Source organism: Salvelinus fontinalis, chromosome 6 (genome assembly GCF_029448725.1).
Source record: "Salvelinus fontinalis isolate EN_2023a chromosome 6, ASM2944872v1, whole genome shotgun sequence".
Lineage (NCBI taxonomy): Eukaryota > Metazoa > Chordata > Actinopteri > Salmoniformes > Salmonidae > Salvelinus > Salvelinus fontinalis.
In genome coordinates, this window is record NC_074670.1 from 31,200,333 (window position 1) to 31,228,115 (window position 27,783).

General features: G+C 44.9%; 1 protein-coding gene across 1 annotated transcript in view; it reads left to right on the top strand.

Moving 5' to 3' along the window:
• Nucleotides 1-1,683: 1,683 nt before the first annotated feature.
• Nucleotides 1,684-27,783, top strand: part of LOC129857658 (neural-cadherin-like) — a 109,228-nt gene continuing 83,128 nt past the window's right edge. The window contains exon 1 of the mRNA XM_055926123.1: nucleotides 1,684-2,867. Coding sequence (XP_055782098.1) covers nucleotides 1,940-2,867 — 928 coding nt within the window. The 5' untranslated portion in view covers nucleotides 1,684-1,939. The remainder of the gene's footprint in view (nucleotides 2,868-27,783) is intronic.

Genomic DNA, 27,783 nt, shown 5'->3' on the forward strand with positions numbered 1-27,783 from the left:
TTCTGAACATATAATATGAATTGTAATGGTGGACAACCACAAATTAATACTTACCTTTCGAAACGTAACATATCATACTAAAATAACAGTACTGAATTTACGTACAAAATCATACGAAATTCTCTGAGACCAGGTTGATAATATTGGTCCTCATATTGGTCTCCAATGGTAATGTAAGGATTAGGCTACATAAATCACAAGTGAAATGCAATGCGGAGGTCGATAATTACTTCTTGACTTGAAGCAGAATTTTTTTTGATCCAGTCCCAAAATGCATTTGTGTTTGAACTCTGAGAAAATAAATAGCTTATACATTTCAGTGGCATGGCAGTAGGCCTAACTGGCTAACCTCTTCTCATTGTACAGGGAGGGACATTTTGTGTGGTTCAACACAATTTGGTATGGTAGGGCCATGGTCTGTATTTCAAGTTTCCACACAATAGACATTCATCATACCGGCTGTATTTCTGTACATCATATGGCATCATATGATGTACAGAAATACAGCCGGTATGATGAATGTGGCATCATATGATGTACAGAAATACAGCCGGTATGATGAATGTGGCATCATATGATGTACAGAAATACAGCCGGTATGATGAATGTGGCATCATATGATGTACAGAAATACAGCCGGTATGATGAATGTGGCATCATATGATGTACAGAAATACAGCCGGTATGATGAATGTGGCATCATATGAAAAACTTGAAAACTTGATTGCTGACATGCAAAACATTTTGGGACTATATCAACAATGGACTAATGAAATAAATACCAGAAGAAAGTTTTGGGGTGGAACTGTCCTTTAAATGCATAAGAAAAACGTAATTAGTCATTTTGGGTACTAAAAATGTAAAGATGCACTATGCAGAAATCCCTCTGCTAGAATTCTAATAGTTCGCCTAATTTAAGTTTATGTGAAAACATGAGCAAGTGTAGTGTAGAGAATCATTGTACCATCTAAACTGCTGTAAAATATATTTTCCATGACCATAAACATTGTATTTTCAGCTGTTTGAAGCTGGTGTACAAAACCGAAAGTAAAAGATGCCAAAACGTACGAACTGGAAGCATAGAAACAGATCTACCACTTCTTAGACTTGCTTTCAATGAGTGACACATCTATAACACACATTTCTATGTGAATTTGGTTGGTGCCCCAAAAAGTAACATTTTGCAGCTTTAATATATTTTGGGGTTTTATTAGACTATTCTATTATATAATGTTGAGAAGCCAAATTGGTTCCCGAAGTCACACGTTGAAAGCAGAACAATCTACTCCAACCAGAACCATAAAAAATATACATTTAAAAAATAACTTTTGTTTAGCATAAAGCCTTTCTATCAAGGGAGGTAATCCAGTCAACATTTGAGGCCTATAATGTTGCCTGTAGTGCAGCCAAACAGAACATTGATAACAGTTGGCCAAAACCCAAGAAAACGAATGTGTATTCTGGGGACAAGTCTCTCCAGCAAACAAAACGCACCCATTGCTTACACACAGCATTTTAAATTGTGGGCCTGAATACTAAAAGCTCTCCAACGTTCGTCTCCTGCGCAGCTAAATCAAACTGCGTGTGGGCTGGCCGATAGCTGTTTTTCCGTCCCATGCCGATCTCCGATTGGCTGTGCCTCGAAGGGCGGTGATCATAGTACCACATGGAGCATCTGCAGCGTGTAGCCAGAATTCATCCTCTATGCGCTCAAGTGATGCTTCACGGAATAAACTGGAAGCGAACTTGTCACTTTGGCGTTGTTCTTTGAAGGACTGCTACTTTTTCATTGCTGAAGCATTGCACTTTTGGGGACATTCACACCATATATCTACTATATATCTACTCATCTAGCATTAATAACAATAATTGTTCGATTATTTATGCCGCAATAAACTTTTATGTTGTACTAGAGTGACAACACTGATTTGATGGAAACATGACGGGAGCTACACACGGAACCGTAGCCCTGAAGACATTTTTGCTTGTCGCATTGGTTTCATTTTCAACAGGGAATTCAAAGCTGCCTGTGTATTATGGACAAATTGTGGAGAACTCGCCCGCTGGAACAGTGGTGGATTGCGTAGCTTTACCGGTTGGAAACAACTGTCATGTTTCGGAACTGGACATTGCTTTGGAAGGGAAGGACGCAACGGATTTTCGTTTGGTTTACCATCACGAAGAACAGCATCTTATTTTAAAATCCACAGAAACTTTGGACAGAGAGTTGATAGCAGTGTACGATTTGAAGGTTGTGCTTTCTGGTTGTTTGAATAGTGCCGTGGTGATTAAAATAGAGGTGATTGATTCAAACGACAACATACCCCGGTTCATCGAGGAAAACGAACGGGTAAAAGTTGATGAATTGACCCCTATCGGTTCCGAATTGGTCCGTTTTTTTGCAAAGGATCCCGACGGTGGAAAGAATGGCCGGGTCACTTATTACGCATCTCCAAAATGCCAACATGTGTACGTAGTTCCCCAAACCGGACAGGTAATGCTGGTCAGTTCTCTCATTGGTGTCATGAACCTAACAGTCCGTATTTACGCTCAAGATAATGGAGATGTCGCATTGATAAGTAAGCCGGTGACACTTCACCTTGATGTGCAGAGACCTGCTGTCTCGAAGGTTAGGAGGCCCCGAGCGGTCTCCGAGGAACTGCTCTACACAGTGACGGTCTCAGAGGATGTCAAAGTCGGTGACATGATATTCACGGTGCCTGACCAGAAGTTTGAGAAAAAGTGGTTCGAGGTAATATCAGAGGCGGACTCCCCGGTTCAGATCGAGAGGGACTCGGGTCGCCTGTATCTCGCGCACAGACTAAGGTCCCCCGCAGAGGTCATGGTCAAAATCCAAAACCTCAGAGGTAAGGATGGAGTGTCATGTCTCTGTGCGTAAAGGTGCAGTGTCGTGTGTTTTCACTGTCTTTCCCATTAAAAGTTGCCAGTTGTCTGAGGCATCTGTCTCTTTGGAAAATGTAGGCTATGCCTATGCCGCTGGTACAGTGTTGAATGGGGCTCATTTGGGAAAGTCTCTGTCGCCGTGCACCATTACTATATCCGACACTCATGTGAAACAGTATTTTATAGGGCTAAGCATCATTGTGAGAGAGACTCAGCGTATCCTATTGTATTTGCTCGGGGCTTTTAGATAAAGTTTACTTGCTATAGAAAAAAAACATGTTTAGCTATTTATTAGGCTGCAATGTAAAACAATTAATTAAAAAGATAATCGCGCACGTCCGCAGAATAATTTTAAAATTGGACAATAACTTGATATCAGGTGTGAATAAAGTGATGTTTGGTTTGGGTATATTGCTATTTCATCCGTTGGATCCGCGAGCTGAGCGGCAGCACCTTGCCCAGTAGAAGATCAGTTGGCAACTGAACCTGGCAGTATCTTATTAATTAATTCAACTCCTTATGGCCGATGTTTTTGTTGTTTTGCATAATATATAGCCTACATTTTGAAGTACAATATGGACTTTTATTCAATTAGTATTAATTCTACTGCATGGCCAGTTGTCAGTCAGGCTTTGCGTAATCATATTCAAAATAACCTATTTTGCTGTTTATCGCACGCTGGGATGCATGCTGATTACACATCATTGACACGCTAGGTGAGGGTGTTATTTGTTGCCGACAGGTCGCTAATTACAGGATTATAGCACTTGGATGATGGAAATGTGTGTGTGTGGCTATGCATGCAAGACACGTCTGCCCACTGTCCCCAGTGCCGAACACATGAGTGTCAATGTATGGGTGTGCACTGGCGCTATTAAGGACATGAACATCTGTAGAGTTTTTGCCAAATAGATTTTATGCACAAAGAAATTAATTTTTGGTTGCTTTTCTGTATCCTAAACCTAGACTGTACCATTGTGCTAATTTTAGGCTTAAGAATTATGATGATGAAGATAGTGATAAAGTTGAAGACATTAACGTAGCCTGTATAACAGGCCTAACGATTAGCCTGGTGTTTTAGATGATAGTCACAACTGAAAAACATTTTATTGCTCGGATTTAGACTGTGATTGAATTCAGACATTAACATCATATCATGAAAAGTTGTCCAGGTGAGGATTTGGCCAAGTCCCTAAATCATGACATCTGCTCGTTTAAGGAAAAGTCTCCTGACATGCCAAGTGAATCTAGAGGTAATTAAGTTTTTCAAACGAGAACTCTGCCTCATCCACTGTTTATTTAGAGTAATTATGATTATTTATTCACATTGACATTCCTAGTCTGGCACATGTGGTCTTACAAACCTATACAACTGACTTCACAGGAGATAGTTTGTTGTGTAAGGGACTTTGGAGTCTGGTTTATTCAGTGGTGCTCTCATGCGTAAAGTTAACTAGAATTCATATTTTCCGCACTAAACTCATTACTCAGTATTTATTGCATTGTTGTAATGTTGTGCTACAACATATGATTAAACCACGGAAACGTCAAGTCATGTTCAATTTGCGCTTAATTATTAACACAAGCCTCACCCGACAAATTAGGTCAACCAACAGATTGTCTACATGATTTATATTGTCGGCGCTGCATAACAATGATATATGAATTAATAAAACTTTTCCCGCCCGGATGCTAACGGAAGCTTCTCCCATGAAGATAATGTCGTCTTACATCTTGTTGAAGTCCTCCATTTGAATATGAGTAGATAGCTTATAAAATAGATGCTGTGCTGCTAGGAGGAACGTTCTTGTACAAGCTGCAGAGATGAGGGGAAAAATACTATTTTTTTGATACTGGAGCGAGTTCAAATAGAGTAACGACCAAAATGTACTGTGTGGAATTGTCAAAATGGAGCAGGGACACTTTTAACTATCAGCAAACCCTACCAAAATGCTTGAGAGAGCCCCCCCACAAGAGTCTATACACAGACCCAGTGTGCCTGTGTAGTCTTTATGTCAAACTATAACGCTGATGTCTGCATGTGTTGTAAGGATGTCTGCATGTGTGTTCACTGCACATCCCAATTATAGCCTAGGCCTATACATTCTTAATGGTGTTCAAGTGTTTGTTTGTGAGATTTGTTTAATAATCCATATTATATCCCCTTATAGCCAATTAAAAGTATTACATTCACTGCATAATAAGTTAAACACAGGCAGCTTAGATACATTCACTGGCATGGGGAATGTCTTTTGGAGTTAACCACATGTAATCAGAAGCATTGTTTTCCTCTCTTGCGGCCATGCTAGGGAGAGCGCCAATGCAAAGGTCTTTGGGGACATAATTACTGTTGAAACTATTGTCTAGCCGAGTGCCACTGTGCCACATTCCGTTTGAGTGTGTTAGAAGAGGAAGGGTTATTTTTTTACGTTCTTAAGAGTAGATGCTGTCAGATAACACAATCTGCCCCAAGTGTGTGGATGGGTCTAGATTACTTCCCACCCCTTTGTTTGTCTTTCCACACACACACACACACACACACACACACACACACACACACACACACACACACACACACACACACACACACACACACACACACACACACACACACACACACACACACACACACACACACACACACACACCGTTTCTCTTTCTCCTCACTTTTCGTCTTTGTCTTCCATGTCTGGCACTTCTTAGGCCTTTCAATGCCAGCTGTAGAACAGATTCAAGTACTGTATTTATTTCTGGATGTGAATTGAAGTTGTCTTTCACTTGAAGAAAGCTCAATATTACTGATCTGTTATGTGCTGTACATGCACGCATACATGTGTGTTCCTACATTTGTGTCTCCCCATGTGTCCTTGATTACTTGTAGGCCACATTGGCCTTGCTTAAACCTGTGTTGCGAGTGGGAAGACAAGGTTCAGAGGACACCAGTGTTGGTGACTCAACTTTGGTGTCAAATACCATTTAATTAACAAGCCGGTCACACACACAGAGGGTGGTGGTTTGTCTTGAGCCATTATAGCATTTAGTGTATACACGGCTGGGGTGGCATTATGTGTAAAAAGGGGACTTATGCGTTTCCAGGGCCACTAAACAAGGATTTTGCACAGGGCAGTGTGATTTCCAATATCAAGGCCAGGCAGGCTCTCCATCTGGCTTTGCGCCCCTTATCTTAAGAAGAATTAGTGGTACATTGGTCATATTTGTTTTCCATGTGGTTTCCTTTCAAATATTTTGATTTCTGCAGCCCTGGTTAGTTGCTTTAGGGTGGCTTGGCACTCCGCCCTCAGCACATGTAGGTGAAACACTGCAAGTAGAGCCGACTCAAAGTGTGTGCATGTGTGTGTCTACAGTACAATGCTGAGGGGCACTTTTTCCCAAGTCTCTATCTCCATGATGTGTGTATTGGCTTAGTAAATGCCGATAATGGATTGTGTGTGTCGAGTGTGTGGGAGAGCTCCGTTCCTTCCATTCCCCTGCCCTAGAGGGATCCAGGGCTAGCACCCATGAAAGTTTGGAAAACCTCTGCGAGAAACAATTTTATCTTTCCCCAAACACAGCAGGAAGAGCTGGCCCTGGGGTGATGGAACGAGTGAAAAAGAAAGGGAGGCAGAGGGAGAGAAATGAGAGAGACTAGAAAGTACCTTCGTCAGCTGGCGGAAAAGGAGCTTGATAAATTGGGGCCCACACACTGTAGAGCTTACAGACAACAGACTGACTGGGCTTGCTGCTGACTGGACTTTTCTGGAGTGGCTCTCTGTTCTTCCAGTTAGATTAGAAGTTACTGTGGAGGAGCCAGATGCCAGAAATCACACTTTGTGTCTGTCTCAGTACCACATTGAATAATATCCCGGACATAAGAATTTGATATAACCAAACATATGTGAGTGTGAACTGTGTTTGTGTACTCATGTATATCAGGTTTATATGTAGTACCTGGGGATTGCTGTTTAAGAGTAGGTTGGTGTGAGCTTTTCTTTTCCCCTTATCCTGTCCTTTATTTAGGTGTGTGTGTGCACCCACTCCCTGTCCCGTCATCAAATTATAACGGTGCAAAAAGTATGCCTTCATACATTTTCTCCGCTTGGGCGCCCTTGGATGACACATTTAGATGACAGGCGCGGCTTGATAGGGTTTCTTTCTTTCTTCCTTCCCTTCTTTCTCTTTATTTATCTATTTCTTTATTTCTGGCCTCACCCTGGGCTAAAGCAACCAGACAATGTACCTCTAGCCTTGCTGTACCACCAGCATCTCCTCCTTCTGACTCCACTTCTGACAATTAAACCCTTCTCCCATCTGCTGTTTACTGTATGGCTTAGAGACATGCCTGTGGACCAGTATACATCATTAAAGATATGTACACATGCAATTTTAGCTCAGTGGTATAGGAGGAGAAAGGGGAATGTGTGTGTCGTTGTGGTACACATATGGACGTTTATGTATTGGTTTATACTTCTATCTAATCTATATGCCTATTTATGTATTTCTGTTGATAGTCCTGTGTGTTTATTTTTGTCAGTGTGTGTGTGCCTGTACCTCGGTGTGTGGCCTTCTGCTGTGTGTGTGTGCAGAAGGAGGAGAGCACTGGAGGATAAATCATTGTGAGGAAGCTAAACCTCTCCAGAATGGTCTTTTTTTGGACCAAATGAGGCCCTGAAGAACTGTTTGGGTCTGCCTGAATCAGCGTTACAGCTGTAAGGGCATGCACACACACAAGGACAGGGACTTGGACTTAGCCTCGGGATACAGTGATGGGCTCTCTCTCTCTCTCTCCCTCATAATTGAACTTCATGCCAGAGTGAGGCCCAGCCCTCTCCATTGTGTTATAATAGGTTATTGACAGCCGCTCCACACTAGCCCTAGGGAGACTATTTTTTATGACGAACTAGGACAAGGTCACTCGAACCTCAGCTGGCCCCCGAACATCCTGACCCACCCGCACCACTAACTGTTCACCGGAGGACACCCTCCCATATATACACACACTCGCACATACACAAGCACACACATACAGGGCCTTCAGAAAGTATTCACATCGCTTGACTCATTCCACATTTTGTGTTACAGCCTGAATTCAAAATGTATGAAATAGATCATTTTTCTCACCCACCAACAACATGTTTTTTGAAATGTTTGCAAATGTAATGAAAATGAAATACAGAAGTATCTAATTTACAATAGTATTCACACCACTGAGTCAATACTTTGTAGAAGCACCATTGGCAGCAATTACAGCTGTGAGTGTAACGTCTGCTTCCAACTCACACTCTCAGACACGTAGATCCCCTGAACGCAGCTCACTTTCCAGCCCACTTTCCAGCTCACGCTCTCAAACACATCAATCCCCTGAACGCAGCTCACTCTCCAGATTCCAATCACCTGAATTCTGATCACCAGTTCACACACCTGTATGTCATTATCACACACTATTTAGTTCAGTTCTTTGCACCCCATCATTGTGAGGTATTGTTTGTTTTGTGACACACTTCTATTTGGATCGCTGGTTTCGCTGTAATTTAATCCTCCGGTGAATGATAGTTTTGTCCTGCCTCACTAACAAAGCTTTTTGCCTATTCCCTGCCTGTACTTTAGCCTATTGGATTTCTTGTTATCATCCTATTGCCTGATCTCCTGGACTACATTACTAGCCTTTTCCCTGGCTGTACTGTTGCCTTTTTGCACCCCCTGTGTATGACCTTCTGCCTGCCCCTGGACCCAGCTACCTGCCTCCTCCTGTGGTCCTTAACAAATAAACACCTGCTGCGCCCTGCACTTGAAACCTTCTCTCTGTCTCCCCTCGTGAGACAGAGAGACGGTCTAGTTTGAGAAACAGGCGTCTGTTTCTCAAACTAGACACTTAAATACTTGTCCTCTTGCTCAGTTGTGCACCGGGGCTTCCCACTCCTCTTTCTATTCTGGTTAGAGCCAGTTTACGCTGTTCTGTGAAGGTAGTACACAGCGTTGTATGAGTTCTTCAGTTTCTTCGCAATTTCTCGCATGGAATAGCCCTTATTTCTCAGAACAAGAATAAACTGACGAGTTTCAGAAGAAAGTTCTTTGTTTCTAGCCATTTTTAGCCTGTAAACGAACCCACAAATGCTAATGCTCCAGATACTCAACTAGTCCAAAGAAGGCCAGTTTTATTGCTTCTTTAATCAACACAACAGTTTTCAGCTGTGCTAACATAATTGCAAAAGGGTTTTCTAATGATGAATTAGCCTTTTAAAATTATAAACTTGGATTAGCTAACACAAAGTGCCATTGGAACACAGGAGTGATGGTTGCTGATAATGGGCCTCTGTACGCCTATGTAGATTTTCCATTAAAAAACTGCCGTTTCCAGCTACAATACTCATTTACAGCATCAACAATGTCTACACTGTATTTCTGATCAATTTGATGTTATTTTAATGGACAAAAAAATGTGCGTTTCTTTCAAAAACAAGGAAATGTATAAGTGAATGGTAGTGTATCTTATGTGACTTGTTAAGCAAATTTTTACTTCTGAACTTATTTAGGCTTGCCATAACAAAGGGGTTGAGTACTTATTGACTCAAGACATTTCAGCTTTTCATTTATAATTAAATTGTAAAAATTTAGAAAACATAATTCCTCTTTGACATTATGGGGTATTGTGTGTAGGCAAGTGACAAAAAAAATCGCTATTTAATCCATTTTAAATTCAGGCTGTAACACAACACAATGTGGGAAAAGTAATGTGGTGTGAATACTTTCTGAAGGCACTGTATGCACACAAATCGAATCTCCCCCGCCACTGTTCATCTTAATTGTGAAATTGGACACGCTCAAACTTGTACGCTGAGATTTATATTAATTCCTGGAGACACATAAATAAACGCTTCTGAAATCCCTTTCCATCAACAGCAGAGGCAGCTTGCACTTGAAATGCTCTCGTTAAAAAAAAGACAATATACACACTGTGATCAGGGATTTAGGCATTCCATTTCTCTCACAACTAATGATATGAGTTTTTTAGATGTGTGTGTGCAGCCCTTCAGCCTAGCTATGTTGTTCCATCAACAGATCAATGGACTGTATGTCCCGGCTTTTCTAGTGTTCAGAGCCCCCAGAGAAGAACAGTGTGCAGTTTTGACATCAGTCATGCAGCCAGCATCTGGGAAGGTGTTTGTGTGTGTGGTCATTGAGAAGGAATGGAATGTGACATGCATTCATTTATTATAGACTCACTCATAGGCTCATGAGCTAGAACGTCTCATCATCCCAGTACCACTGAAATAGACATATTGCTTATTGGAAACTCGTGACAGGCACACGAAAAAGAACATGTTTTTGTACGCAGAACGTGATTTCGTATACAGTGCATTTCAAAACCAGTTAAAGACCGTTCAATTGAGTACAGGCTGAGAAATGCTCCTCGGAGTCAGATGTGGATAACAGGTAACCCTTTGCTAGGCAGCTGACATCGAAACCACCCTCTATGAGAATGGGGTTCCGATGACGGGCGTTCATGTGGTGGTGGAGAGGTACAAGGTTGTTTGGAAGACTGTTGCTGTAAAACAGCAAGTGAGAGACACGAGAGGTGAGTTGACATATAAATACCCACCTAGATTAATGCCCATTGGTTGAAAGAAACAAAAGGGATTGTTGCACAATTGAGCCCATAGGTTAAACAGCAAGCGTGGTGACATCGCCTTCGTGTGCCTTGCTCATAGGCTGAAGTTAATAGGTCAATTCGTCACGCTTGCCAATAGTAAAGGACGAGGAGAGACGTGGTAACATTATAAACGCTACCATATGAATGCCCGCCATGCCCGTGAGATAGGAAACTATATTAATATATTATGCTTAGAGGATGATAAAAAGTGACGCCCATTCAGAACAGCCTTCCTGATTGAACTTTCGTAACTACATCTATCAACCCAAAGGTTGTGTGTTCAAATCTCATCACTGACAATTTTAGCATTTTAGCTAATTAGCAGTTTTGCAACTATTTACTGCTTTTAAACTACTTTGCAACTACTTCGATTTTTAGCCAACCCTTCCATTAACCTTAACCCTGTAAACTACTTAGCTAGCATGTTACCTAACCTTAACTCCTAACCTTAAAGTCAGCCACCTAGCTGGCCTAGCTAACGTTAGCCACAACAATTGGAATTCGTGCAACGTACACGAATGGGTTAATGTGTTGGTCCCATGTAACGATAGAGATAGCATGCGCTATGTCCCTGTTTAGAGTAGTGTCTGTCTGTTTCTCTGTTTCTCTTTTTACACCCCTCCTATCTCCTTATTCTCTCTCACACATATTACTAGACCTCCATTATAAGGTAGAAACCCACTTTACATAGGAGACTGTGCCATTTCAGGGCAGTTACAGAGAAACCCTCCCTCTGCCCCCAGACGGGCCTTCATTAGCAGATCTAATATGGACAGAGCTGTGCTCAGGAGTTCCTCTACAGCCTGAGGGTGTCAGAGATCTCATTTCTCCTGTTCCTCCCCGTCTCTCACTTTAGCTTGCTTAGGCCTGGTCTCACTACAATGAGATGAAGATGCCCTTAGACACTGATCTAAGGCCAGTTATGATGTGCGGGGGATGAGCTGATCCTATATATCTGCGCTTGAAGGCAACTTGTACTTGGAGTGCTGTAGCGGCCTCACTCAGGTTAATGAGGTGCAGTGTTATGGTAGCGGATGCTCATTATGGGACTAGACTCCAGGCATGGACCGCATAACCAATCTATTGTTGAGGAACACCCGGGCCTTCCATACAGCCCACAGAGCACCACTTGAGGCACACCTGCACTGCGACAGAGGCGCACACACACACACACACACATTAGAGTACACATACACCCATGCTGTCATTATTCTCGAATTCCCCCATCTTGTAGGTAATGACTTGCACACAGACGTCTTACCAGGGAAGTTGTGAAGCTGTGTGGATGTATATAACTTTGTTTCTTTGATTATACCATTACTATTAGTTAACCCATAATAGGGCTTCTAATTAGGTTTTTAGTTTTGAATCTTGTGAGCTACAAACAAACTTTTACCCTGTTGGAGAGAGTTATGTGAAATGAGGGGTAGACGAGAAGGGCACAAAAACCCATCAACATGTTTCGGAAAGTCCCTGGGCAGTCGAAACCTGTGATGGGAAATCAATATTATGTAAGCATGGAGGCCAGAGAATATCCCACCATGTTGTTATCGATTTGGTACGGGGCTGCTTACACTGTCATAGACCGTCATTTGCATAGGGCTGTGAAGAGCTCCTTTGTGAAATGCGAACTTCAAAGGGGGAGAAATAAACTGCCTGAAAAAAGGGACTCGTTTAAAGATTTAAAGGCTGCAGAAATCAATTAATCAAATAGAGCGCCGAGCTCTTTGGTTGTGCACGGCAGACAATCAACAAACAAACGCAGGCGGTGAGAGATTTCACGTTCAATTGGGGGCTTTATTTGAGATTGGAGGCAAATAGGAGTAAACTACCCGTGTAAAAGAGTAATTCCCTAGTTCACCCAGGCCCACCCCCTGGTAGTTGGAGAAACAAGCTCTTTAACAAGCTCTTAAAGTGAATGTATGCAGGCATATTTGTGAGGGTATGTGTATATGTGTGTGAGTGTGTGATGTGGTACTCAAGGGACAAAATAATTCACACCTCGCCAGAGCAAAGACATGAGAATACATTAAGTGCCATCAGTACCCTAGCTTGTGTGTGTGTGTGTGCGTGTGTGTGTGTGGACGTGTTTAACTATACTTGTGGGGACCAGAAGTTGTAAACGAACAAAGATTTGACCAACTGGGGACATTTTGTTTGTCCCCACAAGGTCAAATGCTATTTCTAGACGGTTTACGGTTAAGGTTAAAATTAGTGTTAAGGTTAGAATTAGGTTTACGGATATGGTTAAGAGCTAGGGTTAGTTTTAGAGTTAGGGTTAGGAGCTAAGGTTCGGTTTTTGGGTTAACATTAGGGTCAAAGTTAGGGTTAAGGATAGGGTTAGGTTTAAGAGGATTTCTGTTTATGCTGGTATCAAACCTTGGGTTGCACGGGTCTATTGCAACTGTCTGCCTTGTTTCTATGTTGTACATCCGTTAGGGAAAATAGGATTTTGAATGTGACTGAATTGTGTGTCCCCACAAGGTTAGTTGTACAAGACTGTGTGTGTGTGTGTGTGTGTGTGTGTGTGTGTGTGTGTGTGTGTGTGAGTGTGCGCGCGCGGACGCATTTGTGTGTATGCATGCATGTGAGGGATGAATGCAAACAAAATGAAACACCCATTGTGTCTTCTAACCAGAGACGGAGGCAAAACTGTGCCTCCATGGCAATATCAGAATTGGGCTGTCTGTCTAAATGCAGCCAAGGAGGCACAGAGCAAAATTACAATGCTGCTTGGCAAATCATCTTAAATCAGATTCTGAACTATCACCCACAAACACACACGGCATGTCTTCACAGCAGATATTTAAAAACTCCAAAGTGATTTTTTTCTTCTTGACTAATTAACCAAACCCTGGAACATACATCAAAAGCCCATCCAATCAGTCTTTTTGGGGGAGGAGAGCCATGTTATTTTCCAAGCTCATTTAACACGATTTTTTTCCTTCTTATTAATTGAGGTTTTGCTCGCCGGTTTGTTTCATCCAGGTCATTGGGGGAGGGTCTAGCATGTTCCCGGGGACAGAAAAGGCAACAGAAACTTAATGGGGAGCTGAAACTAGAAGTGAGAATGACTCAGGTTTTTCACTCTATCTGATATAGAACAGTCGGTAAAGCTTTACTTTACAGCCCTGCTTTTGCTATTTGCCTGGTAGGCTATAGGCTTCCTGTTACTTCGAAGAATTCAACACAATTGATACCAGCTTCACTTAAAAGCATGTTTAAATCAATACATTCAGCTAACACAATGACACTGAACAGAAATATACACGCAACATGCAAAGTGTTGGTCCAATGTTTCATGAGCTGAAATAAAAAATCCCTGAAATTTTTCATACGCACAAAAAGCTTTTCTCTCAAATGATCTACACAAATTTGTTTATATCCCTGTTAGTGAGCATTTCTGCTTTACCAAGATAATCCATCCACCTGACAGGTGTAGCATATCAAGAAGATGATTAAACTGCATGATCATTACACAGGTGCACCTTGTGCTGGGGACAATAAACGGCCACTTTAAAATGTGCAGTTTTGTTGCACAACACAATGTCACAGACATCTCAATTGTTGATGGAGCATGCAATTGGCATGCTGAATACAGGCATGTCCACCAGAGCTGTTGCTAGAGAATTGAATGTTCAGTTTTCTAAGCCACCGCCAACATCATTTTAGAGAATTTGGCAGTACGTCCAACCGGCCTCACAACCGCAGACCATGTTTACCCACACCAGCCCAGGACCTTCACATCTAGCTTCTTCACCTTCGGGATGGTCTGAGGGGGGGTGGAGGGGTGCTGAGGAATATTTCTATCTGTAATAAATCCCTTTTGTGGGGAAAAACTAATTCTGATTGGCTGGGCCTGTCTCCCTAGTGTGTGGGCCTGGCTGCCAAGTGGGTGGGCCTATGCCCTCCAGGCCCACCCATTGGCTGCACCCCTGCCCAGTCATATGAAATCCATAAATTAGGGCCTAATGAATTTATTTCAATTGACTGATTTCCTTACATTAACTGTAACTCCGTAAAATCTTTGAAATTGTTGCACGTTGCCTTTATATTTTTGCTCAGTATACAGTGTATTGAGCAGCTTTCTGAAGACTAGAAGCTCAGTAAAAAAATCTAGTAAAACAATCCACAAAAGCACATCTAAAGCAAAGGCTCACCCCATGGGGGCATGCAGTACATCCACACACGCTCAGCCCCGCCACTCACACAGCAACATGAAAAGAAAGGCCTTTGATATACAGCAGGCCTACATGAGGACATCTTATCACTGCTATTTCTGGGCCTAATTTCTGAATTGCATACTGGGATTACATCATCTCACGGTCCAGTATCCTGGTGGAAATTACACTGAATTATTAACCAGTCCCGATGTGATGAACTATTAATGATATTAAACAACAAAACGCAACGCGGGCCTAAAATATGATGTGATCTGAAGTGGGGAGTTACTCATACTTTATTGGATGATGCCCGGCATCTGGGTCATGAGTGTGTGCACATACTGTATGTATGACCACCCGTCACCGGTAGCAGTAGTTGTGTCTGGGTGTGGATCTGAACGTGAACTCAGCACTTGAAAGGGCAGTTGATGTGTGTGTGTTTGTGTGTGTTTTATGGGTTGTAAGGTCCTATGGGGGTCGGTTCACCTCCCAGAGGTTCAGACTGGCTGCCGGCTGATTTATGAACACAGAACACAGACCCCCTTAATGAGCTAACTTTACCTCTGAAGTTTTTACACACACACAAACACATCATGTTCCCACTTCTTTCCCCCGTCTTCCTTGACCCCTCTCTCTTTTCCTGCAGTTTAGAACCGTCAGTTAGAACTTGGTCCTTGGTTTCACAAGAAGCCTCTCTATTATGACCTTTGACCCTGATTACACGGCCCTTAGCCTGACCTATCAGGTTTCTATCTTTATCTGTGGTAAAGTTGAGAGGTTAGTTAAAGGTTCCTCTGGTGACGACATACAGTCCATGGGTCAGGGCTGTTAAAGTACCTGACGCTGTCGCTCCAAAATGTCCTTTCATCTCTAACTTTGATTGAATCGTGGTCAAATGTCTATTCACGGTCCCCAAGTTCTCTGCGGCAGGAGCCCCCTCTATCTCGGCACAAAGGAAGAGTGACATAATGGCCTGCCTCTTTCTTTCCTCTTCCACTGCTGTGGGATGGAGGGGGAGAGGGGGATGAGGGAGGAGGGGAGAGGATGGATGAGGGAAGCGCTGGGGGAATTTACGGCTCCAATCAAAGCTCTTTCATCTGGCGCAGTGCGCCTCTAATAATTGAAAAGCAACGTTGTCACCATTTGATGGCCCTTTTGCATTAGACAAAGTTCCCCATCATCAATAATTCAGTGGCGAAATGAGAGGCAGGCATCATTACCAGGATCAGAGATTCTATACTCGCTCTTAACTCGCCTTCCTTTTCCCCTTCCCCTTCTTTGTTCCCTCTTCTTCTTCATTCCGTCCGCACACACGAGAGAAGCTCGGCATACTTTTACAAGCTTTTTGGATTCCCTAATCCACTTAGTGAGGATGGTGTGTTGAATGAATAGTCTTTTGGAAGGTTGACTGCTCTCTGTATGTGTGCTAGGTTGACTGCTCTCTGTATGTGTGCTAGGTTGACTGCTCTCTGTATGTGTGCTAGGTTGACTGCTCTCTGTATGTGTGCTAGGTTGACTGCTCTCTGTATGTGTGCTAGGTTGACTGCTCTCTGTATTTGTGCTAGGTTGACTGCTCTCTGTATGTGTGATAGGTTGACTGCTCTCTGTATGTGTGCTAGGTTGACTGCTCTCTGTATGTGTGCTAGGTTGACTGCTCTCTGTATGTGTGCTAGGTTGACTGCTCTCTGTATGTGTGCTAGGTTGACTGCTCTCTGTATGTGTGCTAGGTTGACTGGAAGCCTGTTAAGAGAGTGGCTAAGACTGGTTGGACTAAGGCAATGGGGAAGAAAGTCCTGCAAATGTTCAATCACGATTTATTTTCACTGGCATATGAGAGGAAAGAGAGGTGGAAATAAGCCCTCTGATTGGATGTGGTGGGTCGGTTGTCTGACCTTTGACCTTCTGTGCTGACCTCATGAGGGGGATGAAAAGCGCACGCAGGGAGTGTGTCAAGATGCAGAGCGCATGGGAAGTGTGTGTTGAGCAGATCTTCCTCCTCTCCACCCTGAAAGCACATTCGTGAGGTTCTCCCCCCATGTGTTTGATCTCTGCGTCTAACCTGCCGAGGCTATCTGTCATACTGGAGGACAGCCTTTGAGGTCCGTCTCCCCGTGCCTTCCATGTCGGACATTAAAGCAGCACTCCAGAGCACTGGCCTTTTACTGAGGTCTGTATCAAAAGAAGCAGAGTGGTAGAGTAGGAAGATGTCGTTGGCATTGCAAGGTGTCATAGACAGAGACACTATTCGTTTCTATGGTTATGTTAGGGCGAAAGACATTTGTTTAAAAAAAACTGTGTTTAGATTCATGTACATCAGTGCCAGTATACAGGAGACTGTATTTGTTGGCCCACTTGAAGGTTATCTCTCTGTACAGTATCATTATCCCCCCCCCCCCTCCCCCACTTACACAACGCTGGAGATAACTATGCTATTGTATGTGTGTGGGACAATGTACATCTATCTCTGTGTGTGCCCGTGTGTACCCCTACCCCAACACATGCACACACACACACACACACACACACACACACACACACACACACACACACACACACACACACACACACACACACACACACACACACACACACACACACACACACACACACACACACAAACACCTCTGGGCCAGTAGCTAGCATCTCTGTATTTAAACGGAAGTGTGCATGTGTGTGTTTGTCTGTGTGTGTGAGCTCTGATGTGTGTGTTTGTGTCTGTGTGTGTGAGCTCTGATGTGTGAGTGCTAATTGTGCTTCACATCGCACTTTGCTGTTGTTGTTCTCTCCCAGCTGGAGTTCAACAGAGAGGCACGGAGGAAGGAAGAGCAGGAGATGTGACATCATCACTCAATAGATTTTTTGCCAAGGGCCTATGCTCCTGTTTGACACCTTTAGGACAAGCCAGCAGGCTAGGCACATTTTCTAATGACATTTCCACCTAGTCAGCTCAACAGTTTACTGTCCAATCCCCCCACCCCCCCCCCCCCCTCATACACACACACTGAAGTCAACAGTGGAGCCCACGTAGCTGTGAGCCTCAAAGCAAACCCATAAACGCAACTCTTTCATTCACCAAATACTGTAGATGCTCCACATGCCAAACCAGAGAGATAAGCAAATCCGACACACTCACAAACACACAGCCTTCGCTGAACATCTAAAATACTGTTTTTTATCTCTCTCTTTTTCTCACCTGGCTTTCGAAACCCACAGGAAAGAACAGATATTTAAACCTTTCCCCCGCTCACCTCCCTCCTTAAACATTCACTTTTAATTATGCCGGAAAAGTCAATTCTCAGTTTGAAGTGCTGTTTGGAAGAGAGAGAAAAGAGAACCAGTGTGAAGTTGCCACGGTGTGTGTTATCTTGGGTGCACTTTAGCTGAACACACATATTTGCAGTGAGTAACAAGTCCAACCTTCTGAAGTGTTCCTCGCAGTGCAGCTACTGTGTGTGTGTGTGTGTGTGTGTGTGTGTGTGTGTGTGTGTGTGTGTGTGTGTGTGTGTGTGTGTGTGTGTGTGTGTGTGTGTGTGTGTGTGTGTGTGTGTGTGTGTGTGTGTGTGTGTGTGTGTGTGTGTGTGTGTGTGTGCGCGTGCGTGTGTGTGTATGAGAGAGGGTAGCTTTGATGTCTGGCAGTGGCCCTGCCTGCCGCCTTTCTGCTGGGAGTCCTGACAGAGAGAGAGAGGGAGAGAGAGAGAGAGAGAGAGAGAGAGGGAGGGAGAGAGAGAGAGAGAGAGGGAGAGGGAGAGGGAGAGGGAGAGGGCATTAAATACCTCCCGGCCCGGGAAGCTCCAGATAAAAGTCTGATTATCCAGTCTGCATGGTAAATGACTGCCTTCTGTAGATGTATAAAAAATAGAACTAGAGTGGTGGGTTTGGGGGATTGTAAAGGATTGTCTATTTAATCATGATGACGATAATGATGACAACCATATTCACAAAGTTATAAAGCACCTTTCATATGTTGCACTCAACACACCAATTTACTCTCTGAAGTCAACTTGATATCCCCATTTTTGAAAACTGTATCGTCCACACCCTCACTGATCAACACAACCCACTCTGTGTAAGTGTAGCGTGCGACCGTTCCACTTTGGCTGATCCTACCACTATGGCGTGGAGAATAGGGTTAGGCCCCTGTGTCTAAGGGACCACAGTCTGTCTGTCTATCAATCTACCAGGAGGCACAGGGAATCCTTCTCTCGTCTCCTCCTCTCTTTCTCTCTTTCCCCTTCCCAGGATCACATTCGACACACTCCCAACCCAGCTCCGGGGAAATCTATTCCCTCGCTCTCATAAACGAGTGGATGGAGGAAACCCCCCCCTACTCCCCCAGTCAAGGTCATGATTCATAAAATAGCCTGGCTGAAGTCTCGTGTGTGTGTGTGTGTGTGTGTGTGTGTGTGTGTGTGTGTGTGTGTGTGTGTGTGTGTGTGTGTGTGTGTGTGTGTGTGTGTGTGTGTGTGTGTGCGTGCGTGCGGACCTGTGTGCACCAGTGGCTGTGAGTTACTATATTACGGGTGTGTGTGAGTTACTATGTTTGTGGGGGGCCAGGTCTCAGGCATAACTGGGGCTCATCAAAATACATGCAGACATTTATTGTTGGGTGGTATAGATTCCACTCGTGTAATGGACCCCTCTGTTTGTTTTTCTATGGTTGTTTGTTTACTCGGCCCAGACCCTGATCTCTCTCTCTCTCTTTCTCCCTGAGTCCCACAGCGAACGTCTTTGGTTTGTTTTCCTGCCTTCCTGGCTTGCAGCCTGCGTGCATTACATTCTGCTCATGCACGGTATCAAGCTGTGTGTGTGTGTGTGTGTGTGTGTGTGTGTGTGTGTGTGTGTGTGTGTGTGTGTGTGTGTGTGTGTGTGTGTGTGTGTGTGTGTGTGTGTGTGTGTGTGTGTGTGTGTGTGTGTGTGTGTGTGTGCGTGTGTGTGTGTGTGCATGTATTCATGCATGCTTGTATTAAGGTTTGCATCATTCTGTGCATGTATTCAAGTCTGAGTAAGTTAGCATGTCTGTGTGTGTCTGAATGTGTGTGTGTGTATATTTGTTTATATCGAGGTGTGAGTGTGTATCTGCCATTGTCTGCATGCGTTTCCGTCTACAGTATATCCGTGTTATCGTCTATGTTTATTTGGAGCTTGCTAAGACTCCCTGGGTGCTTCCTTTGTTTGTGTGAAAGTTGGATATGAGGAACCTGTGCTGTGGATATACCATTCCCCTAACATGAGAGACGCAGTGTATTTTTACCCTCCAGTATTAATCTATCAAACACACACACTCACAAAAAAACGAGTTCTGCTGTATTTTGCTGTTGTGTTGTTATGCCACATGGTTTCGACCAGTGTTAAACTGACCTCCACAACAGAAGGTCTGGACCACTAATGCCACGGCTTTTACAGCCCAGATGCCCACCCAGGGTGGCAAGGCCAAGAGCCATCCCAGACCAGACGGGCGATGCACCCTGCCAACCCTTTCCCTCTGTCCACTGCCCACTCACCCTACTCTCCTAGTCCCACAGTCCCTTCACCACTGACCGACATCCATCCCCCACATGGGTACCGTTCATATTCACATTTCTAGAGGAGATGAATATACACATGCTTACCCAAAATACACACTCACCTCAAAATACATGTTCTCGCAAACACCCAAACAAGATCTGGACAGGCACACTTGAACCCTTTCTTACTTTGTTATTGTTCATATCTCCCATCTATTCTTGTGGCATCTCCTATGACTGATTGTCGTCTCGGACACTCCCATTGTTGTCTGTACGGAGCTTATTACCTAAGTCGTGCACAGTGTTCAGTAAAGCATACAGCCTCAGAGACTGAAAGCAAGACAGACATGGCGAGAGGGAGTGTATGTACTGTGGACGCGTCACTATTTCTTCGTCTTTCTTCGGCTGCTTTTGTGTGTTCTGTCAGAGGTGCTCTTTCATGCTGTGGCAACAGCAAGCGAGACCATGCATCTCCATTTCGGAAAGGCACACGTCAGAGCTGGAGCTGTGTGGTGTCCAAAGCGCTGCCAGATCAAAAAAGCCTCATCTCCACACTTCTAAAAAGCACTCCAAAGTCCCGTCACCACAGAGAGGGAGACGGAGAGATAGAAGGAGAGGAAGACTGAAAGAAGAGGGGGCCCTGGAGCACCCCGAAGTTTGGCGGAAGTGGCGGCGGCCCCGGTAGCTGACAGCGCCTCGTCTTACTCCTTCTCAGCGAGACAGAGTAAAAGAGGGAGAGAGAGAGAGACAGAGATGAAGAGAGAGTTTGTGTGTGTTTGGCGCTATGTAATGCAGTGTGTGTAATGATACCTGTGGCGGAGGTTGGAGCATGTCGGAATGAGATGGGATAGCGTTGCATGGTGGTCGGGTAGACCTGACGATCTCCTCCCCTCCCTCCCCCATATCTCTCTCCCATCTACCCCATCTCTCTTCCACATCTCCCCTTTCTGTGATGCGTTAATCACATTTCTGGTCAGGGGAGGCAGCCAGGAATTGTCCATGGTCCCCTAGCCCCCCCCCCCATGCGCCAAATACAGACCCTCTCTCTCTTCAGGCCCACCAGGGTCAACTTATCCTATTTCAGAGCCTTCCTGAGGAACTCAGCTGGAACACACACACATTCTCATGGTTATAATTATCTGCTGCAAAGGAACCTGTCCTTCTTCATCACCACACCTCATTCTCACAGTTACCATCTTCACTCTATTCAGCTTTTCTCTTTTTCTTTATTTTTCTTTCCTCCCCTCTCTCTCTCTCTCTCTCTCTCTTTCTCTCTTTTCTGCTGAGCCTCAGTCTACAAGATAATAGTGGAACTCATTTGAATTTATTTCAAAATAAGCCTTGAGTTTAAAATGGCCCTCATTGGAGCTTTGGCTTGCTTCATGTTTAATCCTACAGTACAATGAGAAACTATTCTATTTGACCTGAGAAAACATATTCTCTCAGCTTCATTAGACTACACCCAGACGCTCCAATGGACAGGCACATTCTACTTCTCTCATTTCTTCGTTTTCTCTCCCTCTTTGTAGCTCTCTCGTTCTGTCTGTTTCTCTCTCTCCCTCTTTGTATCTCTCTCGTTCTGTCTGTTTCTCTCTCTCCCTCTTTGTATCTCTCTCGTTCTGTCTGTTTCTCTCTCTCCCTCTTTGTATCTCTCTCGTTCTGTCTGTTTCTCTCTCTCCCTCTTTGTATCTTTCTCGGTCTGTCTGTTTCTCTCTCTCCCTCTTTGTATCTCTCTCGTTCTGTCTGTTTCTCTCTCTCCCTCTTTGTATCTCTCTCGTTCTGTCTGTTTCTCTCTCTCCCTCTTTGTATCTCTCGTTTTGTCTGTTTCTCTCTCTCCCTCTTTGTATCTCTCTCGTTCTGTCTGTTTCTCTCTCTCCCTCTTTGTATCTCTCTCGTTCTGTCTGTTTCTCTCTCTTCCTCTTTGTATCTCTCTCGTTCTGTCTGTTTCTCTCTCGCCCTCTTTGTATCTCTCTCGTTCTGTCTGTTTCTCTCTCTTCCTCTTTGTATCTCTCTCGTTCTGTCTGTTTCTCTCTCTTCCTCCCCCTTTTCCTCTCACCCCTAAGCCCCCTCCCTCTGTTATTGTCCACTTTTCTCTAACTCACCCATCTCTCTCTCTTGTCATTCCCTTTCTGTTTCCCTCTATTCCTCTGTCTGCCTTTCACTTCCTGTCTTCCCCTCTTTCTTCCAGTCTTCCTCTCTCCATTATCACCCTCTTTCCCCCTCACTCTCTCCATAGTCACACTACAGCACACTTGGCACATGAAATGAAGAGCATAATGAGAAGGGATGGAATAATCTCCCAGTTCGTTTGGTGAGGGGTCCATTTCAGCGCCCGCGTTAGGGGTCACAAGGTGTTACCCACACTCATGCACACACATAGACACACACACACACACACACACACACACACACACACACACACACACACACACACACACTCACACTCACACTCACACTCACACTCACACTCACACACTCACACTCACACTCACATACCAGTCAGAGTCGGGGCTGAGTGCTTCTGAATGCACCCCTCAGCCCCCTCTGCACTGAGTGAGGTGAATTAGCTTTTAGCGCTACATCCGTCTCTATGGAAAATAACCCCTTTCTCTGAACCCAAGTGGTGAAAGATAGCTATCCAGATAGATTAGCACTAAGCTACATGTGCTAGCCTGTTGGGACTGTTGTCAATGGGAGTTGGTATTGTTAGTGTCAGATGCTAACACTGCTTGGCAGACTGGAGATGTCTTGAAGCATTTTTGTTTAGTAAGGTTTTGTACTGAAGCATCACCCCTTAGGCTGTTTTGTAATTCCATTTGCTCTCGTCTTTCCCTCAATTTCCTATTTGCAGAGCGTCTGACTCATTTTTGTTCCTGATAGATGGTGTTTTACACGCTGTCGTTATTAGGTTTTTCCATGTCTCCTCACTGCACTGTGCTTGTTTGTATTTGCTTGATTGGACACGTGGAGTTTTTACATCTGTCAGCTCTTCTCCATGTAGTCTGTGATAGGTCTACACTTACAAACACTCCCTGACTGTGAACCAGACCTAGAGCACACACACACACACACACAGCCAAATACACACCATGAACCACCCTGGAGGCAGGTAGATGCACTCTGTCTCCCACCCACCTACTGCTTGCTCCATTTAACCAGCGACTCCTTTATTCCCTGTTGTCGCATGGATAGTCCCGCACCCCCCCCCCCCCCCCCCCCCCCCCCACACACACTCTTCATGAGACTCAGGTAATCCAATATGAAACAGGGCCTGTTTCCACAGCGATGGTCCCAAATTGCTCATGACAGGTGGACCGTGGCTGTGTCACCCCCCGAGGGCCAGAGAGGGGACGAGGGGGGGCAAGGTGCGTTAACGTGCTCCACCAGAGATGGACGGAGTCAGGCGCCTCCCCATCGTCAGGTGACATGGTGTTGTGTCACATTTGGGCCCTCCTGCTGAATTGGCCCCTTTCTCTTCCGCTTGACCTGCTGTACCTATAGTGGAGACGGGCTATAGCCGAAAACACCCGTCTGGATTGGTTTAGATCACTGAGGTCAAGCCAGACAGTCTGCACATACAGAATTCTGGTTTTGCAGTTGAGGAGTCTTGAGCCAGAATGGCCGACACATTGCCTTTGTTCTAGTTGCAAAAACAAACAGAGGATGGTCTGTCGTCAAGTCAGTCACTGGACAAGTCTAAGCTGTCTTTCTTGCTAAATGAGAAGTGGCGAGGGAGAGTCCCAGCCCTGCTAGTGGTGAAAGATGCCATTTTGAGGATCCAGGTGTTGAAATTTGATAGTCTTCAAAAATAGTTACTGTTTCAATCATTTTCAACATTCTTTTGTGTTTTAATTTTAATTTTGTAAAGTGTATTGAGATCGAGAGTGACTGTTAGCCTTATCAAGTTCCAGTAGTGCACTACCTTTGACTATGAACTATGGAAGAATGGATTGGCAACCCCCAATGACGATGTGCTAGCCTGCAGGAGGATGTGGGACGGTGTGACAGCGTGGTGACAAACCCCTGTCAGCATGAACATTAGTTATCGCCTTCTTTTCCCAGAAAAGCCAATTCAGGGATGTCTTTTCCCATAAACCATTTGGCAGGTCTCTTGAACCTGATGAGAGGCACCAAACCATGATCGATTGGAAAGGTGGTTGAGATATTCTGGGCGTGTAGGAACAAGACATATGTTGACTGGAGTGATTATTCTGGTGTTTGGAATGAACAGACCTTGTCCATAGCTTGATTTTATATTGCCTCTGTCTGGAATAAGAACACCTTCATTTGAAAAGCTCTGGATGTAATTTGGAGGCCTTTCTGTTTTGACTTGGACATGTATTGGGCATTTGAGGGAAGCTGTGTGTGTGAGTTTGTGTGTGTGTGTGTGTGTGTGTGTGTGTGTGTGTGTGTGTGTGTGTGTGTGTGTGTGTGTGTGTGTGTGTGTGTGTTGTATTTTTATTTAAACTTTTCAAACGTGTGTTTATGTGTGTGTGTACTTGTGTGTGGGGGTGATGGCCAGTACAGCTCCTCTCCGCCCCTGGAGCTCTAGCTTATCTCTCCCAGTAGAACCCCGCGGAACCCTGGGGAACATTCCACCAGCTCTGAACGTCCCGCCAGCTGGCAGGGGCTGTCACTGTTGCCCGGGGATAAACACACACACACACACACACACACACACACACACACACACACACACACACACACACACACACACACACACACACACACACACACACACACACGAAGCTAGAGGCAGAGACACACATTGACACAAACACATACTACATTCTGCCAAAGAAAGATGCAAACATCCTCACACAAATACACACACAGGACCGACAGTCTAATGCAACCTCTGCTCTGACCCTCACACATCTTAGGATGCACCCCAGGCATTCACCAGCTTCCAGAGAGAGACGGAGGAAGACAGGAGGAGAGGGAGATAAAGAGAGAGAAAGAGAGAAATAGAAAATTATGTGGCTTCCGTTACTGACCAATCTGATCAAATGTACTGTAGGAAGTTGTGACACACACACACACACATTCTGTACACACACACACACAAAATATCTAGAAGGGGAAAACACAACAGGACACACACAGCACCCATATATCCAAGTCGACTTAGACACTGTGACCCTCTCCTGGGGGTGTGTCTCATTCAGTATGTCACAACGTACTGTAGATGTGTACAAAGAGAACACACACACCAGACAGGACATTTCTGGAGAGCCATAGTGTCTCTAGGACCAGTGTTGCATACAATAGTAATGGACTACACCTCCCATAAATCAATACTGTACAAAGCAGTACTTAAGACCAAATGCTTTTAGCCACCTATAGCAATGGTGAATGAAAATGCATGTACATTTGATCAAAGCCATCCAACGCCAGTCTAGTCTACAACCTTTGACCTTGGGTACCGGTACTGCTGGTGGTGTGGGTGGGGTCTGTGTTGTGGGGAGGGGGTAACAGCAATGTGAACTTTATTATGAAGCCCTGGTTTAATTATCACAGGAGGTGGTTGGAGTGGTGGGGGGAGATGGGCCGAAACCCAATCTGAAATATGTTTGTTATTAGAACAAAGAAGAAAGGAGAGGAGTTGAGGAAGGGAAAGAAAAGAGGGGGGGGGGGGGGGGGGCTTTGCTGGACTTTGGGTAGGTTTGAGGGGGGTGATGACCTGAGCCTGTGTGTTCAGCTTTAGCTTAGTAATAACTAACTCCATCTTGAGGCCCAGTCTGGTTCCTTGGACCAGTCCACTGACTCTATATCCTCCACAGAGCTCTATACTCTACCTCATATTGGACTAGAAGAGAGACCAAGCCACCTCACACAACAACAAAGACACCTCATTTACCCTCGAGCCTTTTCAAATGAAAAATAAAACATGTCTCATTAAATGGCCATTAAAAAACACACTTCCACAACCCTTAAGATAAACAAAATACAGTAAATTCAGAAACATCTCCAAGCAGCATGCAGAGCGCCAACGAGCCAGCCACATCCGCTATGTAAAGCACCGCGTGTCATTGAAGGAGGAGGCTACGTTATTGCATGTTTTAATTGATTTCATCCAGAAATTTTACGCGGGGAAAGCGGCTTACGCTCTTCTGCTATCTGCTAGGGCTAAAAATTAAATACTGTCCCAAATAATTCCAGCTGCTGTTGTGTCAATCCCTCCATCCCTCTCTCCTTCTGTTCGTACAGTGCCAATTAAGCCTTGGCCCAAAATACCAGGCCTAGTAACAGGATTAACAGCGTGTGTTTAAGAAGGAGAGGAAATAATTAGTCGTATTACTGATAAAATTGATCAGGTTAACGGCCATGCCTCATTATGGGCTTGAGTCCTGCTTCTTCTTGCACTCTCTCCTCCTCCTCCTCCTCACTCCTACTCCCTCCTCTCTCTCTTCCCCCCTCCTCCTCTTCCTCACTCCTACTCCCTCCTCTCTCTCTTCCCCCCTCCTCCTCTTCCTCACTCCTACTCCCTCCTCTCTCTTCCCCCCTCCTCCTCTTCCTCACTCCTACTCCCTCCTCTCTCTCTTCCCCCCTCCTCCTCTTCCTCACTCCTACTCCCTCTCTCTCTCTTCCCCCCTCCTCCTCCTCCTCACTCCTACTCCCTCCTCTCTCTCTTCCCCCCTCCTCCTCTTCCTCACTCCTACTCCCTCCTCTCTCTCTTCCCCCCTCCTCTCTCTTCCCTCCTCCTCCTCACTCCTACTCCCTCCTCTCTCTCTTCCCCCCTCCTCTCTCTTCCCTCCTCCTCCTCACTCCTACTCCTCCTCTCCTCTCTTCCCTCCTCCTCACTTCTACTCCCTCCTCTCTCTTTTCCCTCCTCCTCCTCACTTCTACACCCTCCTCTCTCTCTTCCCTCATCCTCCTCAGTCCTACTCCCTCCTCTCTCTCTTCCCTCCTCCTCACTTCTACACCCTCCTCTCTCTGTTCCCCCCTCCTCCTCCTCCTCCTCACTCCTACTCCCTCCTCTCTCTCTTCCCTCCTCCTCCTCCTCCTCCTCACTCCTACACCCTCCTCTCTCTTTTCCCTCCTCCCTCCTCCTCCTCCCTCCTCCTCATTCCTACTCCCTCCTCTCTCTCTTCCCTCCTCCCGGTTCCTCAGTGTTGCTCTTCCTCTAACTTTCAGTATCTTCCTGTTTTCCTGTTTGGTGGCAGATGCTGCTGTTAAAGAAGATGTGTTGGCATGCAGGCTACATTTCTTGGATAACTTTGAAGGATTGTGACTATGCATGCTGCCCGTGTGTGTGTGTGTGTGTGTGTGTGTGTGTGTGTGTGTGTGTGTGTGTGTGTGTGTGTGTGTGTGTGTGTGTGTGTGTGTGTGTGTGTGTGTGTGTGTGTGTGTGTGTGTGTGTGTGTGTGTGTGTGTGTGTGTGTGTGAGAGAGAGAGTAGCTTATATGGCAACCCCTCGCCACCTCTCCTCTGTTGCACCCCTGCCCTCATGTCAACCTTCCCACCACCACTGTCAATCAAATAGTTCCAAAAACACAAATAAACACAAAAGCCTCTCCTCTCCTTTGGCATTCCCTGCACCCAAAACATGGCCTTCACTCTA